At 43.7% G+C, this 14,428-nt stretch overlaps 1 protein-coding gene across 2 annotated transcripts in view; it reads left to right on the forward strand.

Annotated features, from left to right (window-relative positions):
- The window catches only part of NPTN (neuroplastin), a 74,578-nt gene that overhangs the window by 37,430 nt on the left and 22,720 nt on the right, over positions 1-14,428 (forward strand). For both annotated transcript variants that reach the window (XM_019832083.3, XM_019832082.3), the window contains exons 2-4: positions 549-896; positions 5,784-5,955; positions 9,575-9,669. In XM_019832083.3, the coding sequence (XP_019687642.1) occupies positions 549-896; positions 5,784-5,955; positions 9,575-9,669 (615 nt within the window). The remainder of the gene's footprint in view (positions 1-548; positions 897-5,783; positions 5,956-9,574; positions 9,670-14,428) is intronic.

Below are 14,428 nucleotides of genomic sequence, written 5' to 3' on the forward strand. Positions count from 1 at the left end.
AAATTTGGACCCTGATTCCCAAGAGAAGGTGTCATTAGGTCAGTTAATATTTCTTGTTGAGGCCCACAAAAGACATTGCATCTCGGACAAAGTATTCCCCCATCCAAAAGAGAGATCCTGACTTGGCATATAGAACTACTGCCACTTGCGTTTATCTTTCATCACTTGCCTGAATTTGAAAAGGTAATGGTTTGTGCTCTAAGGAAAGATACTCTTCCCTGAGACCTGAGGCTTTCTCATTCCTACCAACTGGGCCCATTGCTAAAATGCTTTCCAGTGGGCTTGCTTCTGCCTGGCTAGCACCTGGGCTGCCCCAGCTTGTAATTAGCCTGCCTTTGCTTCATAAGCTTCCCAGGGTGGTTCTTCTTCTAAAAGCTTGTATGAAATGCTATTTACTGTCTCTTTATATCTTTATAGTTTAAAAATGAATCCTTTTTGTTCTTTGCAACTCATTTGCTTTTTTCTTTTCTTTAAATTACTATTAACACCTGTTGATTCTTTTTTTTCTGCTTGGCCTGTCACTGCATTCCTGCTCCCCCTCCCTCTAGCTGGGTTTGTCAAGTCGCCCATGTCAGAAACTAAGCTCACTGGGGACGCCTTTGAGCTGTACTGTGACGTGGTCGGGAGCCCCACGCCAGAGATCCAGTGGTGGTACGCAGAAGTCAACCGGGCAGAGTCTTTCAGACAGCTGTGGGACGGTGCTCGGAAGCGCCGTGTCACCGTAAACACCGCCTACGGGTCAAACGGCGTGAGTGTGCTGAGAATAACCCGGCTCACCTTGGAGGACTCTGGGACTTACGAGTGCAGGGCCAGCAACGACCCCAAGAGGAATGACTTGAGGCAAAACCCCTCCATAACATGGATTCGAGCCCAGGCCACCATAAGCGTCCTTCAGAGTGAGTCCAGCACCCTACAGTAGTAGTACTGTAGTCATTAGAGGTGGCCCAATGACCCTTCCCTTCTGCTTCCTTTCCCTCTTCCCCAGTATGATCGCTCACCCCACCCCTTGTCTTCGTTTTTTCAAACCCACGACCCTTCTGGTTGTAGTGTATAAAAACATCTGTGGCAACTTTTTTTTTCTTTGCCGTCCTTTCTACCTCCCTCATCCCCCAACCCTTCTCTGTGTCTTTCTCCTCAGGAACAAAGAATTTGGGGATATCCGTGCCTGTCCAAAATCATCTGCATTGGGAAGAGGTGGGGAGGGAGAACTGGGGAGGCTCAGAAAACCACCTAAAACTCACAAGACCAGGCAGTTAAACCAGGGTAGTAGTGTTGAATTGTTTCTTTCCCTCCCTTTTAATTTTGTAGTAGGTTTCCTGCTATCCTTTTGCTGATTTATTCTCTGGTGCCTTTTTATTTTTGTTTCTCTCCCCAGTCTAACTACTTTTTATTTCTTCTGTTCATCTGTTTGAAGCTCTCTGAATAGCTGCCTTCACCTCTATGATTTTAAGTTTGTGTCTGCCCAGCTTCTTCCCTCACTGTGACTTGGTGTCATCCTGTTCTGTGATGGGAATGTTGCCATAGGTGCGGTGTGATGGTGTGTTTTGGTTGTTGGGTGGCATGTAAGCTTGGATATTTCCATAGTTCCAGCTCTTTTTCTTTTCTAAAACAGTGGCACGTGCTTCTCTGATAACAGCCCTGCACTACAGCAGCACACTCCTTACTGGTCCTGCCCATCCAGTCTCCTGTTCTTTTAAAAGCAGTAGTCTGAGATTTCCTCCATGTGTCTTGCTGTTAGGCACCAGGTGACACAAGCTGCAAAGTATTTTTTTTTTAAAACCCCATCATGCTGTTTCAGAGTCAGAGTTGCATCTGCTTCCTGTTCACAGATAGTTTGACTCTGATGACTGACTGTTGGCACAGTGCTCCTCTTCCCAGAAGCTGGCAACCCTAGAAATAGTTTGGAAGCCACTCACACTGGCCTTTTCTTGTGTTTTGAAAAAAGAAGAAACTAAAGTCCAACTAAGTGATGAGGGAAAGCTAAGCGGCTGGCTTAGAATTCTTCTCTTCATCTGTTGTGTCAGGTATAAGTAAGACATTAGACACAGGGACTTTTGTGGCCACCTCTCTTTCTAGCAAGTGTCTTGCTACTTGTATAGAGGCAAGGAGAGGGAGGGAAAAGCCACCACAGAGCCAGTGCTCCTGGCCAGGAAGAGTTCTAGCCCCACATCTGACCTGATTGTAATTGAGGGAGCATACTCTACTTAATTGAATGATCCTCTGGAGTTTTCACCTTCTCTTTTAAGAACTCAGACCTGTAGCCAGTTCTGGCTTAAAGAACTGATTGATTTAGAAAGAGTAAGTAAAAATAGTAAGAACACATTCATGAGGAATTTGGTAGTAACACAGGGATTAATAGGATATGGGCCCTGAATCTATCTATGTACTTAATATGGAAGATAGCAAGTTAGTTGTCTGTCCTTCATAGTTCCTTAGAAGATGCTTATGGAGAGAAGAGGCCTTCGGGAAGAGGTAGGAGAGGCTGCTGCAGCTGGCACTGTTCAATCAGAGAACCTGCTTCTGGAAAGGGGAAAAGAAAACCTTGTCTATGTGAAAATGGGGAATATTAACCCAGCGATTTTCCTTTTATTTAACAATTTTTCCCTTGCACGCTTCCTTCTCCTGCCCCCCTGCTCCTTTCCTTATAAAAGCAGAATTACCCAAATGGCCACAAAGACCTGCAGAAGTTTGTAGGCATGGACTGGGCTGGGCATTTGGTATTTGTACTTCCAGGAGCTTGACTCAAGTAGACTCATAGTTAAGAGGTCATGTCTTGGGGCTAGAAGAAGATGAGTCTTTGGGGTACTTACTACCAATCCTGAGAATACATAACATTTCTCCAGTTTACTTGGAAATAAACTTCCTAACTTAGAAGTGTCTGCATGTGGTTGAACCAAACCCTGGTTCAGTCTCATCCCAGACTTCCCCATCAATCAGTTAATTCTAGTTAACTGTTTTAGAGAGCCAAGCTGCTGATGCTACTTTTAAAAAACACCCTGAATTCACTCTAATTGGATTTTATGATCTTAGCATCCCAAGGACATTTGCCTCCAGGAGGAGGTTGAAGTCTTCTAAAATGACTCCTTGACAGTATTTCCCCCCAGAACTCCTTGAGTAAAATAAGACAGGATGAGAAATATGCCCAGTTTTTAGGGTATCTCCCTGGCCATAGCATGTTCTACACATGTGTGACGGTGAGGGTAGGGGTCTCCCATCCATGGCTTCTCTGTAGGAGTCAGTGGCAGGCAAAAATTTTGGGGCTTCTCCTAAATGTTCATCTCTCTTGGACTTTCATGGGCATTGCTGGGCCACAGAAACAAAAGCTCCACCTTCATCCTGGTGCAGAATGCAGATGTGGCACCATGGCCAAGGAGCTTGGGTTAGCACTGGTTTCCATATACAGCGATCATTGGAGGGAGGTACCACACCCCACAACCTTCCTATGGTGCAGAATCATATTTAAACCTATTTAAATTATCCACTTGCTCCCAGCCGACTCTCTCCTGGATCTTTAACACTTAAGGGGAAAAGTGCTTTCCTTTGCCTTCCAAGAATTCTTGGCAGAAAGTCTACCAGGTTGCTCTCATCAACTTCTTAATCTCCCTGAGCTGCAGTGGGCATTTGCATCGTCACAGGTAAGAGTAGCATTTATTTTGGCCTCCTTGTGTTTAAACATCTAGAAGCTCTTGGCCTCATTCTCAGAGTTTACCCTTTCTCAGTGCAGTCTGAGAAGAAGAACCAGAAGGAGAGTCCCAAATGGGACAGGAAATAAAATTGGATAATAAAAATTTAGTAAAAACCTAAAAGTGTGTTTGGGTTTTAATGTTGCCTTTATATTTTTAATTTCTGTGGAGTACTGGTTCTCTCTCTCTTTTTTTTTTTTTTTTGTTTTTGTTTTTGTTTTTGCTTGGTTTTGATTTTTCTTGGAATTGTGGTGCTTTCTGCTGATGGTGTGTGTGCGCCTTCCGTTGCAGGGTTTGCAGCCGTTCTGCTCGACTTAAAGGCCCAGGGATTTGGCTTCTGTCCAGTGTGTTTTGGAAACCATGGGACACCACTGCGCTAACGTGTTTACATGCATCTGCTTCTGTCTTAGTGGCTGCTATGCCTCCATTATCTGTACATAGAGACCCTGTTTGATGTCACCAGTAAGGATCAGTGCTGAATGGAAGATAACCATTATCCTTTTGCCAGAGTCAGAAAATAGTGAGAGGCAATTTAATTGAAGAAACTTGAGGATTTGCTTTATTTGCCACAGTGTTCTTTGATACGAGTCTACAGTCAGAAATGTTGCATTGATTAGGAGGTCCTTGGGCATTATGTTTTTCAAGTGTCCCATGACTGCTCCATACTATCCTCCTCCCGGCACAGTGAACAAGGTTTAGTTCCAGTGAAGGGAGAGAGTTCTGTCCTCAAGAGTTAAGAGTCAGCACTATACTGCGTAAAATGGTGTTAGGTTGCTGCTACAGAGTTGCCAGGGGCAGGGAAATGGGAAGCTAGTCAAGAATTTCTGAGAAAAAGTGGAAAAAGGATAAAAGAGGAAGAAATACCTCTAATGGTGGATGGGAAAAGTTTAGACTTTACCTGAAAATGTTTAAGTGTGGGAAAAGATTAGAGATAAGTAACAACAACAAAAAGACAGCAAACAAACATCTTGACTTTCATATAGTGGTGGAATTCAAAGGGCTTTAAGGATGAACCTTCCAGGAATGACAGAGTGTGCCTTACAGAATTTCTGCTCAATGTGTTCTAATATTTGGGTCAAATAGGTTATTTTTGTAGATTCTAAACTAATGACCCCAGGTTATCCAAGCCCAGGATAGAACCAGAAGATGAAGTATGTAACTTGATGTAGGGTGGAAAGTGTGTGGGGGGATTTGGGGCCGGGAAAGGGAGGCAGAGGTAGAGAATTCAGTCAGATGTGTGTTCTAGGCCCAGCTTTGCCACTAATAATAATTATGGCCTTACACAAGCCATTTTCTGTCTCTAGCTCTTCAAGAGTGGGGTTTAGTGAACTCTAAGGGCCTCTCAGCTCTAAAATGTTTACAGCCCATGATACCAACACATACTGCATTCTAGTTATATTATCTCTACAGTGGAATGTGTTTTAAACAGGAATTCTGAAAAGGTTTTGTTTTGGGAATAAATATGGGCTGGAGAGAAGAAATGTGATGATTCCTTAAGAATTTTCCCGTGGCATATTTTGGAAAATACAATAGATTTCTGGCAGAAAATTTGCTTTTAAGGATCTACACTTTTTTTGCATAATTAATGGCCATGGCTGATTTGCCATAGGTTTATCAGAATTAAATGTGGGAAAAGCCATACATGTATTATCTAATTATAGAAATTACTGTTCCAAGGCCTAGTGACTCCATAGGGAGTTTATTAGTTATATAAATGATACTGCCTTTGTCTTCAGAACTGCAAGGTGGAGCCTGGTTTTCTAATTGAAGCTGAATTGGTTGGTGGTTCTTATATCATAAAACCGTGGTGTTAAAAGTGTAAGTGGATTGTTGCCAGTATAAGTACCCATAATACTCCCATTCTTTTCACGTCTAGGCCAACTGGTCTTCAGGCTGTTGTCTGCGCTAGTGGTCATTTGCTTATAATCATTGTTTTTCCTTTCTTGACTTCCTCCAAACTGGTAAAGTGAAATTCCTCATGTGGTCCTGTCTGCCCTCCCTCTTCTTCTAGTCTCCCCATCCTACCCCATCCAATTCTCAGGCCAGGGCTACAGAGAACAGAAGGCTGTGGCTCCCTATCACTGTGCACTCTTATTACAGAGCCACGGATTGTCACCAGTGAAGAGGTCATTCTTCGAGACAGCCCTGTTCTTCCCGTCACTCTGCAGTGTAACCTCACTTCCAGCTCTCACACCCTTACATACAGCTACTGGACAAAGAATGGGGTAGAGCTGACTGCCACTCGCAAGAATGCCAGCAACATGGAATACAGGTGAGAGGGACTAACAGCTCCTTGGAAGATGGGAGGGAGCAGTGAACTTACTATGGACATTCATAATCCATAATTATGTTACGTAGGAGACACATAAGATATATATGGTCCTTCTCTGGAGAGTCTAATCCAGTGTGTCGGGTGAGGCCCAGGAACCTATTAAAGATTTCCGACGGAGTCCAATGAATAGCTAGGCTTGAGAGCTCTAGGTGTTCCTCTCATTATGATAATAGAGAAACGGAGGGCATAAGGTGTGATTTGCTCAGGGTAACCATGCTAGTCAGTCGGAAAGTCAGAACTTGAATGCAGGTCCCTTGACTTAATTCAGTGCTTTGAGGAATCAGATTGAAATCTGCTTTAGGACTCTTAGAGCAAGAACGCCGTAAGTGATCTTTCGCCATTGGGTAGAATTCCTAGTGAGTTACCTTTTAGGAGTGATTAATATGACCATAACCAGATCAAGACCGGTGGATATAGGGCTCTTTAGTGATCTGGAATAAGTTTAGTAGCCTGTAAACATCCTTTGATGAAAGGGGGGGATATTTGCTGGCTGAAGTTAACCTGACACCCAAACATTTGGTGCTTTTTTGTAATATCTAGAACACATGGCACCTCACCTTTCAGAATAGTTTGTGTTTAAAACCTAATCCCGAAAAAGATCGGCTAATCCTGTTTGGCAGGATTATGCAGTGAGAAGAAAGAGTGCACTGGAGTGAGATCAGGAAGACTTGTGTACCCAGTAGTAGCAAGGACATTCTGCAGTATTTTGCAAAATTGAGATCTTTTCATATCCCTTATTTATTGACCCACATTAATTTCTGGATCCTCCTCCTTTTCTCAAGTGAGGAAGCTAAAACTCCAAGAGTAATGACTGTTTTCCAGGCCAAATACTGTATCTAGTAAATTACAGAAGCAAGGGTTGGTTCCAGGTCTTCTGATTTTCTAGAATCTAGGTCATTTTTTTTCCCCCTGCCATTTTAGTGGCAAGCTAATCTGTCTCGACTGTAGTTTCTTCTCATATTAAATTGGAAATATAGCCTCAGCTGTATTCTCATAGTTTGGAAAACGTTAATCAAATAGAAGTGTTTGGTGGAATGAAAGGCATATATATATTCCTGGTCTGTTTCTTAGTTTTACAAGTTTGTATTTTTTAACAACTCTTTCAAGGTACCAGACATCCAATTGTGTTTCTCTTGGGTCTTGTACTATGTCACCCATATAGATTTGAACTGTAACTATAAATTTGAGCCTGAATTTATAAAATGCTGCTCCTCCTGCTCCTCCTCCCTCTCCTCCCCTTACTCCTCTTCCTCCTCCTTGTTCCTCCTCCTCCCCCTTGCTCCTCCTCCCCTTCTTCCCCTTCCTCTTCCTCCTCCTCCTCCCCTTCTTCCTCTTTTTTCTTCTTCCTCTTAGTTTATTTGAAGCTCTCCAGGAGTGTTCTGCATTGTCCGTTTTTCAAGGAATCTGTGTTCTCCCACATTTTGTGGAAAAAAAACCCAAAAAACAGCTGATGAGCCCTTGAGCCACCTGTTAGTTTGGTCAGCCATGGAGCCAGTCTGAGACCCTGCTCCTGCTCAGCTGTAGGGGACGTTTTCCATTTGCGTTGTTTCCCAGTAGCTAGTTGACGGGAATGTTGTAGGGAGATTTTGAGCCCATAGTCATGGGCTCAAGCTTGGGAGTCATCTTTCTAAGTCTTTTCAAGGAACTTAGAGTCAGTCTGAGCTCTGAAGATATAGCTGCTGCTCTTTCTCCAAACTCTGGAACATTTGCTAAGAGCAGCTGACTTGTGTCTGTTTTCCAGTTGGGAGTATATTGGTTTAAGAAGAGCCACTTGTATGAGGTTTAGAAGACTCTTGGCAGTTCCTCTTAGAATATTAGGTTGCCATGGGTATGCTGAGACAGTCCTGGGGATAGACTGTGTGTCTCTCCTCATCCGTGGTCTAGTAACCCGTATTTCTTTTTTGCGATTGAACAGTAAGGTGGAGAAATATGTTCAGCCACTCAGTGGTCAAGGTTTCTCTGAGTTTTTCTCAGGCATTAACTAGTGCAGTGGAGCTTTGACCATTGCAAGTTCTCTGTTTTAACCACTGAGTAAAAGAGCAGGATCTGTGTAATGGTTATCAGATGTGGATTTCTCTGTTTTCGGTAATTACACACCAGCCTTTCTGCATATGTTTGGGGGTGTGTGTGGGCCATAGTGTGCTGAGCTGGTGTGAAGTTGGTCATTAGGGGCAAGACAGCTTGTTAAGGATCACCTTGTGAATTCAGAGGAAGTGCTGTTCTGGCCATACACACTTCCTACAGTCCTCCTTGTCCCTCTACTTACCTTGGTTGGGATCTCTGCACAGCTATGCATTCTGAATTTACATTCACTCCATCATTTACTCGTTTATTTATTCATCCCCCTGCTATATTCCAGCGAGGCCATGAGCTGGGTGTAGATCTGTTCACCAAATAAACAGTGCCTGTCCACATAGAACTTGGTCTGTTGGGAAACTAGGCATTCATCAAACAATTGCATAAACATATAATTACATGTTGTGGTGAATGCTTGTGAAGAATGACATTGTAATATTAGAGATACTATCATGGAGGGGATGTCATTTGGATTGGGGGGTAGGAAGAAGTGATGTGAGCCGAGACTGATACAAAAGTAGGCTAAGATTGATGGGAAGACTATTCTCTGTAAAGGAACATCTCATGTCAAGGCTTTTTTTCTTTTTAACTTTTTTTTTTAATGTTTATTATTTTTGAGAGAGAGAGCAAGCAGGGAAGGGGCAGAGAGAGAGGGAGACACAGAATCAGAAGCAGGCTCCAGGCTCTGAGCTGTCACCACAGAGCCTGATGCGGGGCTCGAACTCACAGACCACAAGATCATGACTTGAGCTGTAGTCGGCCGCCCAACTAACTGACTGAGCCACCCAGGCGCCCCTTGTGTCAAGGTTTTGAGATAGGAACGAGTGTGACACGTTGAAAAACTGAAAAGAGCCCAGCAGGGCTAGAAAGTGGCTGAGGTGAGGGTACGACAGATTATGCAGTGCTGTGGAGTTTTAGCTGCACTTAAGCATTTAAAGTGTATTTGCCTCTCTGCGGTCGGTGCTGTGATGGCGGATTTTTTTTTTTTTTTTTTAAACTATCCCTTGGGTCCTGTTGGTGAGTAGACGTATTGAAAGGCATGCTACTGAAATACAGGGTGGGAAGAACAAGATGAGAAGAATAAGGGTCTTTAGGGAAACACAGAAAAAGGTTTGCTTTTTTCTGCTCTTATTTATTTGACTAGAACCACAAGGTGAGCAAAAAGTTTTTGGTGATGGCTCCATCCTCTATATCTAAATATAGTCCACAGTATTTTGTACAGCCCTCTGTTTTGATTACTTGTTTAAGGTTAGAGACCATGTATCATTCTATCTTTGTATTCTGTCTTACTCCCAGTAAGGAGTAAAGCATTAATGTTTCATGGAGGGAGGCTTTTGCTTTTAGTTAGGAGGGGAGTTGCATTCAGGGACACAGTTTGGAGAGGAGAGTCCCTGGTTACCCTCTTGATTCTTCTTTTGTTGTATATTTTGTTGTATATTTGTTCCCAGCTTCCTTACTTGATTTTTTTTTCTCATCTCTGCAGGATCAATAAGCCGAGAGCTGAGGATTCAGGCGAATACCACTGTGTATATCACTTTGTCAGTGCTCCTAAAGCAAATGCCACCATTGAAGTGAAAGGTACAACCCAACAGAGGCTGCAGTGTGAGCCTCTCCCTCTCCTTCTGAGACACTACCTTGTTCTGGACTCCCAGTCTTCAAGCTGTTCTTGTTCCCATTATGGGAGGCAATATAACATTATGGTAGGACTACAGGCTCAGGAGGTCAGCTGCCCAGGTTTAAATCCAAACCCCATCATCTGTTAGCTGTGTGACTATGGCAAGTTATTAGATTCTTTGTGCTCCTGTTTCCTCATTTGCAAAATCTACCTCGTGGGGTTGTAAGGAGGAATAAATAAGTTAATGTAGTAGTTTGAACCATATGAAATTGCTGTTTTTGTCTGGTAAAAGTTTGAATGTTGGCAGCTTCGTATGGTTCAACCTATGTAAATGTTTTTGAGCAAATAGTGCCGTACAAATATTATTACACAGATCTCCAATGGGCCAGGAGGATTTGGCAAAGTACAGTGTGCAGAGTGAACATAAACTATTTGTGGATAATTCATTAGAATTTTTTTTTAGTGTTTGTTTTATTTTTGAGAGAGAACAAGCGGGGGAGGGGCAGAGAGAAGGGGACAGAGGATCTGAAGTGGGCTTTGCGCTGACAGTAGCAAGCCGTGAGATCATGACCTGAGCTGAAGTTTGCTGCCACCCAAGTGCCCCATTCATTAGAATTTTAATAGAAACTCTGGGTGCATGGCATCTTAAAGATGCAGCTGTAGCTAAAAGTTCCCAAAAGGGCCAAGAAAACCGTAAAAGTTGAAGCTACTTAACATCATGAATCCCAGCTTTCCTGTGTTATTTCAGAGAAGCAGCTGAGACCCAGAAAAGTACAGCCATGAACTCTGGCTCACACAGAGTGGTTTGTGGCAGAGCTAGCATTAGAACCCAGATCTTGATTCTCAATCCCATGTTTTTCCATTTTATAAAATGACCGGGGGGGTGGGGGTGGGGTGGGGTTGCTGTTTGAGGTCAGACTGAAGAAATGAGGGTTTTTAAATTTTTTTCATGTTTAAAAAAAATTTTTTTTTAATGTTTTTATTTATTTTTGAGACAGAGACAGAGCATGAGCAGGGGAGGGGCAGAGAGAGGGGGAAAACACAGAATCTGAAGCGGGCTCCAGGCTCTGAGCTGTCAGCACAGAGTCCGATGCGGGGCTCGAACTCACAAGCTATGAGATCATGACCTGAGCTGAAGTCGGACGCTCAACCAACTGAGCCACCCAGGCGCCTCAGATTTTTTTCAGTCTTTATTTTGCTCAGGAAGGGTACGGATTTGTTCTTCAAATCCTTGGGTGATCCTTAGCAGCTGGAAGGATAAATTTAGTAAATGGGAAGGTCCTATAATAGCAAGTATCAGATCTTTCTTTAAAATATTTAGAAGACTAGAAATTCAGATTAAAGAAAGGCTTAGATTCCAAGTTTCAATGATCTGTTATTAAATGAAAGTAGTGTCTTGGTGACCCAGCCCTAATTTGTAAGTTGACGTAAGGACAGCCAGTGTCTCTTCCAGCTGCCACGTTGAATTCTAAATGCCTGAAAGGGTTTAGTCACGATGGCCTGGTAATAGTCCACACCGGCCAGAGAATGTGGGCTTTGATTAATTCAGGGCTTTTCTTGGAGGGATCTGGGTTTATCTCTGTTTTTGAAGGATGGCACATTTGTTCAACATGAGGATGAAGGTGTGAGAAGTCGCCTTTTTCTAAGCCTGCCATGTATCTTTCCTCACCTGGGTGAGCTGGCCTGCATGGGGAGATGTTTTACTCCTCCACCAGAGACCAGAGGCCCTGCAGCATTCCAGGCTGAGCCTTTGGCACAGCGTCCAAGTATGGAGGTAGCAGGATGGGCGAGGGAGGGAAAGTGGTGTGTGTAGTTAGCCACCCTCCCCAAACCTAAAGGGTGGTTACATGCAGTTCCTAGTCCTAGCTTCCCTGTGATAGTGCTGATTGGGCTCTAATGATTTCTAGCAGAACTTTCAGGAGTAGAGACAGAGGAGGTTTCCCATTGGCTTGGCTGCTTGAGAGGTGGGCTTCAGTGGCCCCTGAGGCAGCATCTTTCCTCACATTGTCTTTAGCAGATAGGAGGTGGTGGGCTGGGGGGCAGAGAATGGGAGGCTGCAAGCAGGAGTGATTTCAGAGGAAGTTAAAACATTCCATGGCATCTTATCGTGACTGCGTGAGATGTGTGCTGTTGCATTTTACTGACAACAGCTCTGCGAGGAAGATTGGGCAGGTGGTGCTATCCTGGTTTTAAAGGAGTAGACAAGACCTTAAGAAAATTCTCTTTCATAGAATCCTAAGCATATGCTGTGATTAGCTTGGACAGATATGTTAGTCTCTCAAGAAAATTCACAGGGAATTCCAGTCTTTCTCCTTTCTGTCCCCTAATACCTGGATAGAAGACAGGTGAACATTTAATGTCTTACAGGTGATCCTTAGTTTAGTATGGAAAAGACTGAACATTTGAGTTTTTCTGTTTAGCTTCAAAAAGATTTGCTATAGGCCCAGGATCATATTCTTTAAAAAAAAAAATTTTTTTTAATGTTTGTTTATTTATTTAAAAAAAAAATTTTTTTTTTCAACGTTTATTTATTTTTTTTGGGACAGAGAGAGACAGAGCATGAACGGGGGAGGGGCAGAGAGAGAGGGAGACACAGAATCGGAAACAGGCTCCAGGCTCCGAGCCATCAGCCCAGAGCCTGACGCAGGGCTCGAACTCCCGGACCGCGAGATCGTGACCTGGCTGAAGTTGGACGCCCAACCGACTGCGCCACCCAGGCGCCCCTATGTTTGTTTATTTTTGAGAGAGAGACAGACAGTGCAAGTAGGGGAGGAGCAGAGAGAGAGGGAGACACAGAATCTGAAGCAGGTTCCAGGCTCTGAGCTGTCAGCACAGAGCCTGATGTGGGGCTCGAACCCATGAACTGTAAGATCATGACCTGAGCCAAAGTTGGATGCTTAACCGACTGAGCCACCTAGGTACCCCTAAAGTTTATTTATTTATTTTCGAGAGAGAGAGAGAAAGAGAGTGAGTGGGGGAGGGGCAGAGAGAGGGGGGAGAGAGAGAATCCCAAGTAGACTGCACTGTCAGCACAAAGCCCGACTCGGGCCTGAATTCACGACTCATGAAGTAATGACCTGAGCTGAAATCCAGAGTCAGACGCTTAATTGACTAAGCCACCCCAGGGGTGCCCCAGGATCATATTCTAAGCTAGGTGGTTGTGGTTGCCAACCCAATGCCTTGCATTGAGAGAGAGGGAGGGAGGGAGATGGAAAGAGAGAAGGAGCCAAGGTGGGAGGGAGAGGGAAAGAGAGAGAGAGAGAGAGAGAGAGAGAGAGAGAGAGAGAGAGAGGTTGATTGATTCCCAAAGCATTTTCATATAAACTCTGGTTTTATTTCCTTGGTGCCTCTATGTTGGGTGAGAGACAGTTAACCTTTTTATAGCTATAAAGACTTGAAAAATCTGAGTAATACAGGTAAGAGGTGGTTGTACTCGAGAGAGATTTAAGGAACATGAGTGACCTCTGTTGAAAGGAGTCTCTTGAGCATCTTCTTTGTGGTTTAACTAACTCAGCGTGTCAGGGCAATAGAATTTACACCAGACAGATCTCTTCAGCACCTGTTCTGCACTCAGTCCTTTTCTTCCCCATTTGGCTTTTATTGCATTTCAGCACCTCCTCCCTGGGGTGTTATTTGGGCTCAGCACTGTGGGGAGTGAAGGGTTTATACTAGGCCAGAACTGGGCATTGTGCAGCAGATCAGCACATCTTGAGTTACTTGTGGTGTGCAAGAGAAAAGAAGGCTGCAGGAATCCGAGGGAGGGGTGTGTGTCCTGGAACAGACCTGAGGTGGCAGTGTTTTCCACCTGAGTCTGTCAAGAAAGGAATTTTGAGGATGGTAATATCTGCGTGTAGTAGGGAAGGCCCTGTGTCTGAAGTAGGGTTTTTTTCTTTCACTTTTTTTTTTCTTAAAGGCCAAGAATGAGGCACAGTGTAAACAGGAAGATACTGTTACTGTTTAGGATTACATTTCTTAGGTATCTAGCAGGTGACCTGAGCAGATGCTGGAGGTGAAAGATGGAGCAGGGCTGGCCAGGGGAGAGGAAACAGCAATGACTAGACCTTAGTGGGGCCTCTGCCCCATAGCCCAGCCTCTCTGGGGATCCACTTAGATAACTCTGGGGAGGCATCTCTTTCCCCAGCTTTTTGACTCTTCAAGGCTTATGTCTTCCAGAGAGTCCACAGCTCATTACAGAGCATTTGTGAATGGATAAGTATTGAACTTTCTATTCCTGTAATTCTTTAACCTTTCTAACTCTTACTCTCTCCCTCTTCCCCTTTCTTCCTTTTCTAAAATTAAAAAAATGTGCTCATAAAAAACCACATAAAAATGTCTGTGAAATCTGCAAAAAGGAAGAAATCCCTCTCATGACTCCTAAACCCCATCCTCATCGTTCAGTTATTTTGATTAATCCAAGAAACAAGGAAATGCAATTTTATTCTGTTTTTAGAAAAAGATTTTGGTGGTCATCAAATCCTCTGCAACAAACATGCTACTGCCTCTTGTGAAAGGTACATCCCAGCCCTACGAAGGTCTGGGTCTAGGGTCTCATCAGGCTCATTATCTCTTCCTGCTCACTGGGCACTGCAGGTGAGGTTCAGTCTTCTGGGGGGTACCAGAGCTAAGACTGATCTTGTTTTTCCCTCCATACTTCTTAGTTTTTTTTGTATTTTAATATTATGACTAAATGTTAGGATCTCTTTAAGTGACCTTGTCTGGCAT

This window comes from Felis catus, chromosome B3 (assembly GCF_018350175.1).
Source record: "Felis catus isolate Fca126 chromosome B3, F.catus_Fca126_mat1.0, whole genome shotgun sequence".
Lineage (NCBI taxonomy): Eukaryota > Metazoa > Chordata > Mammalia > Carnivora > Felidae > Felis > Felis catus.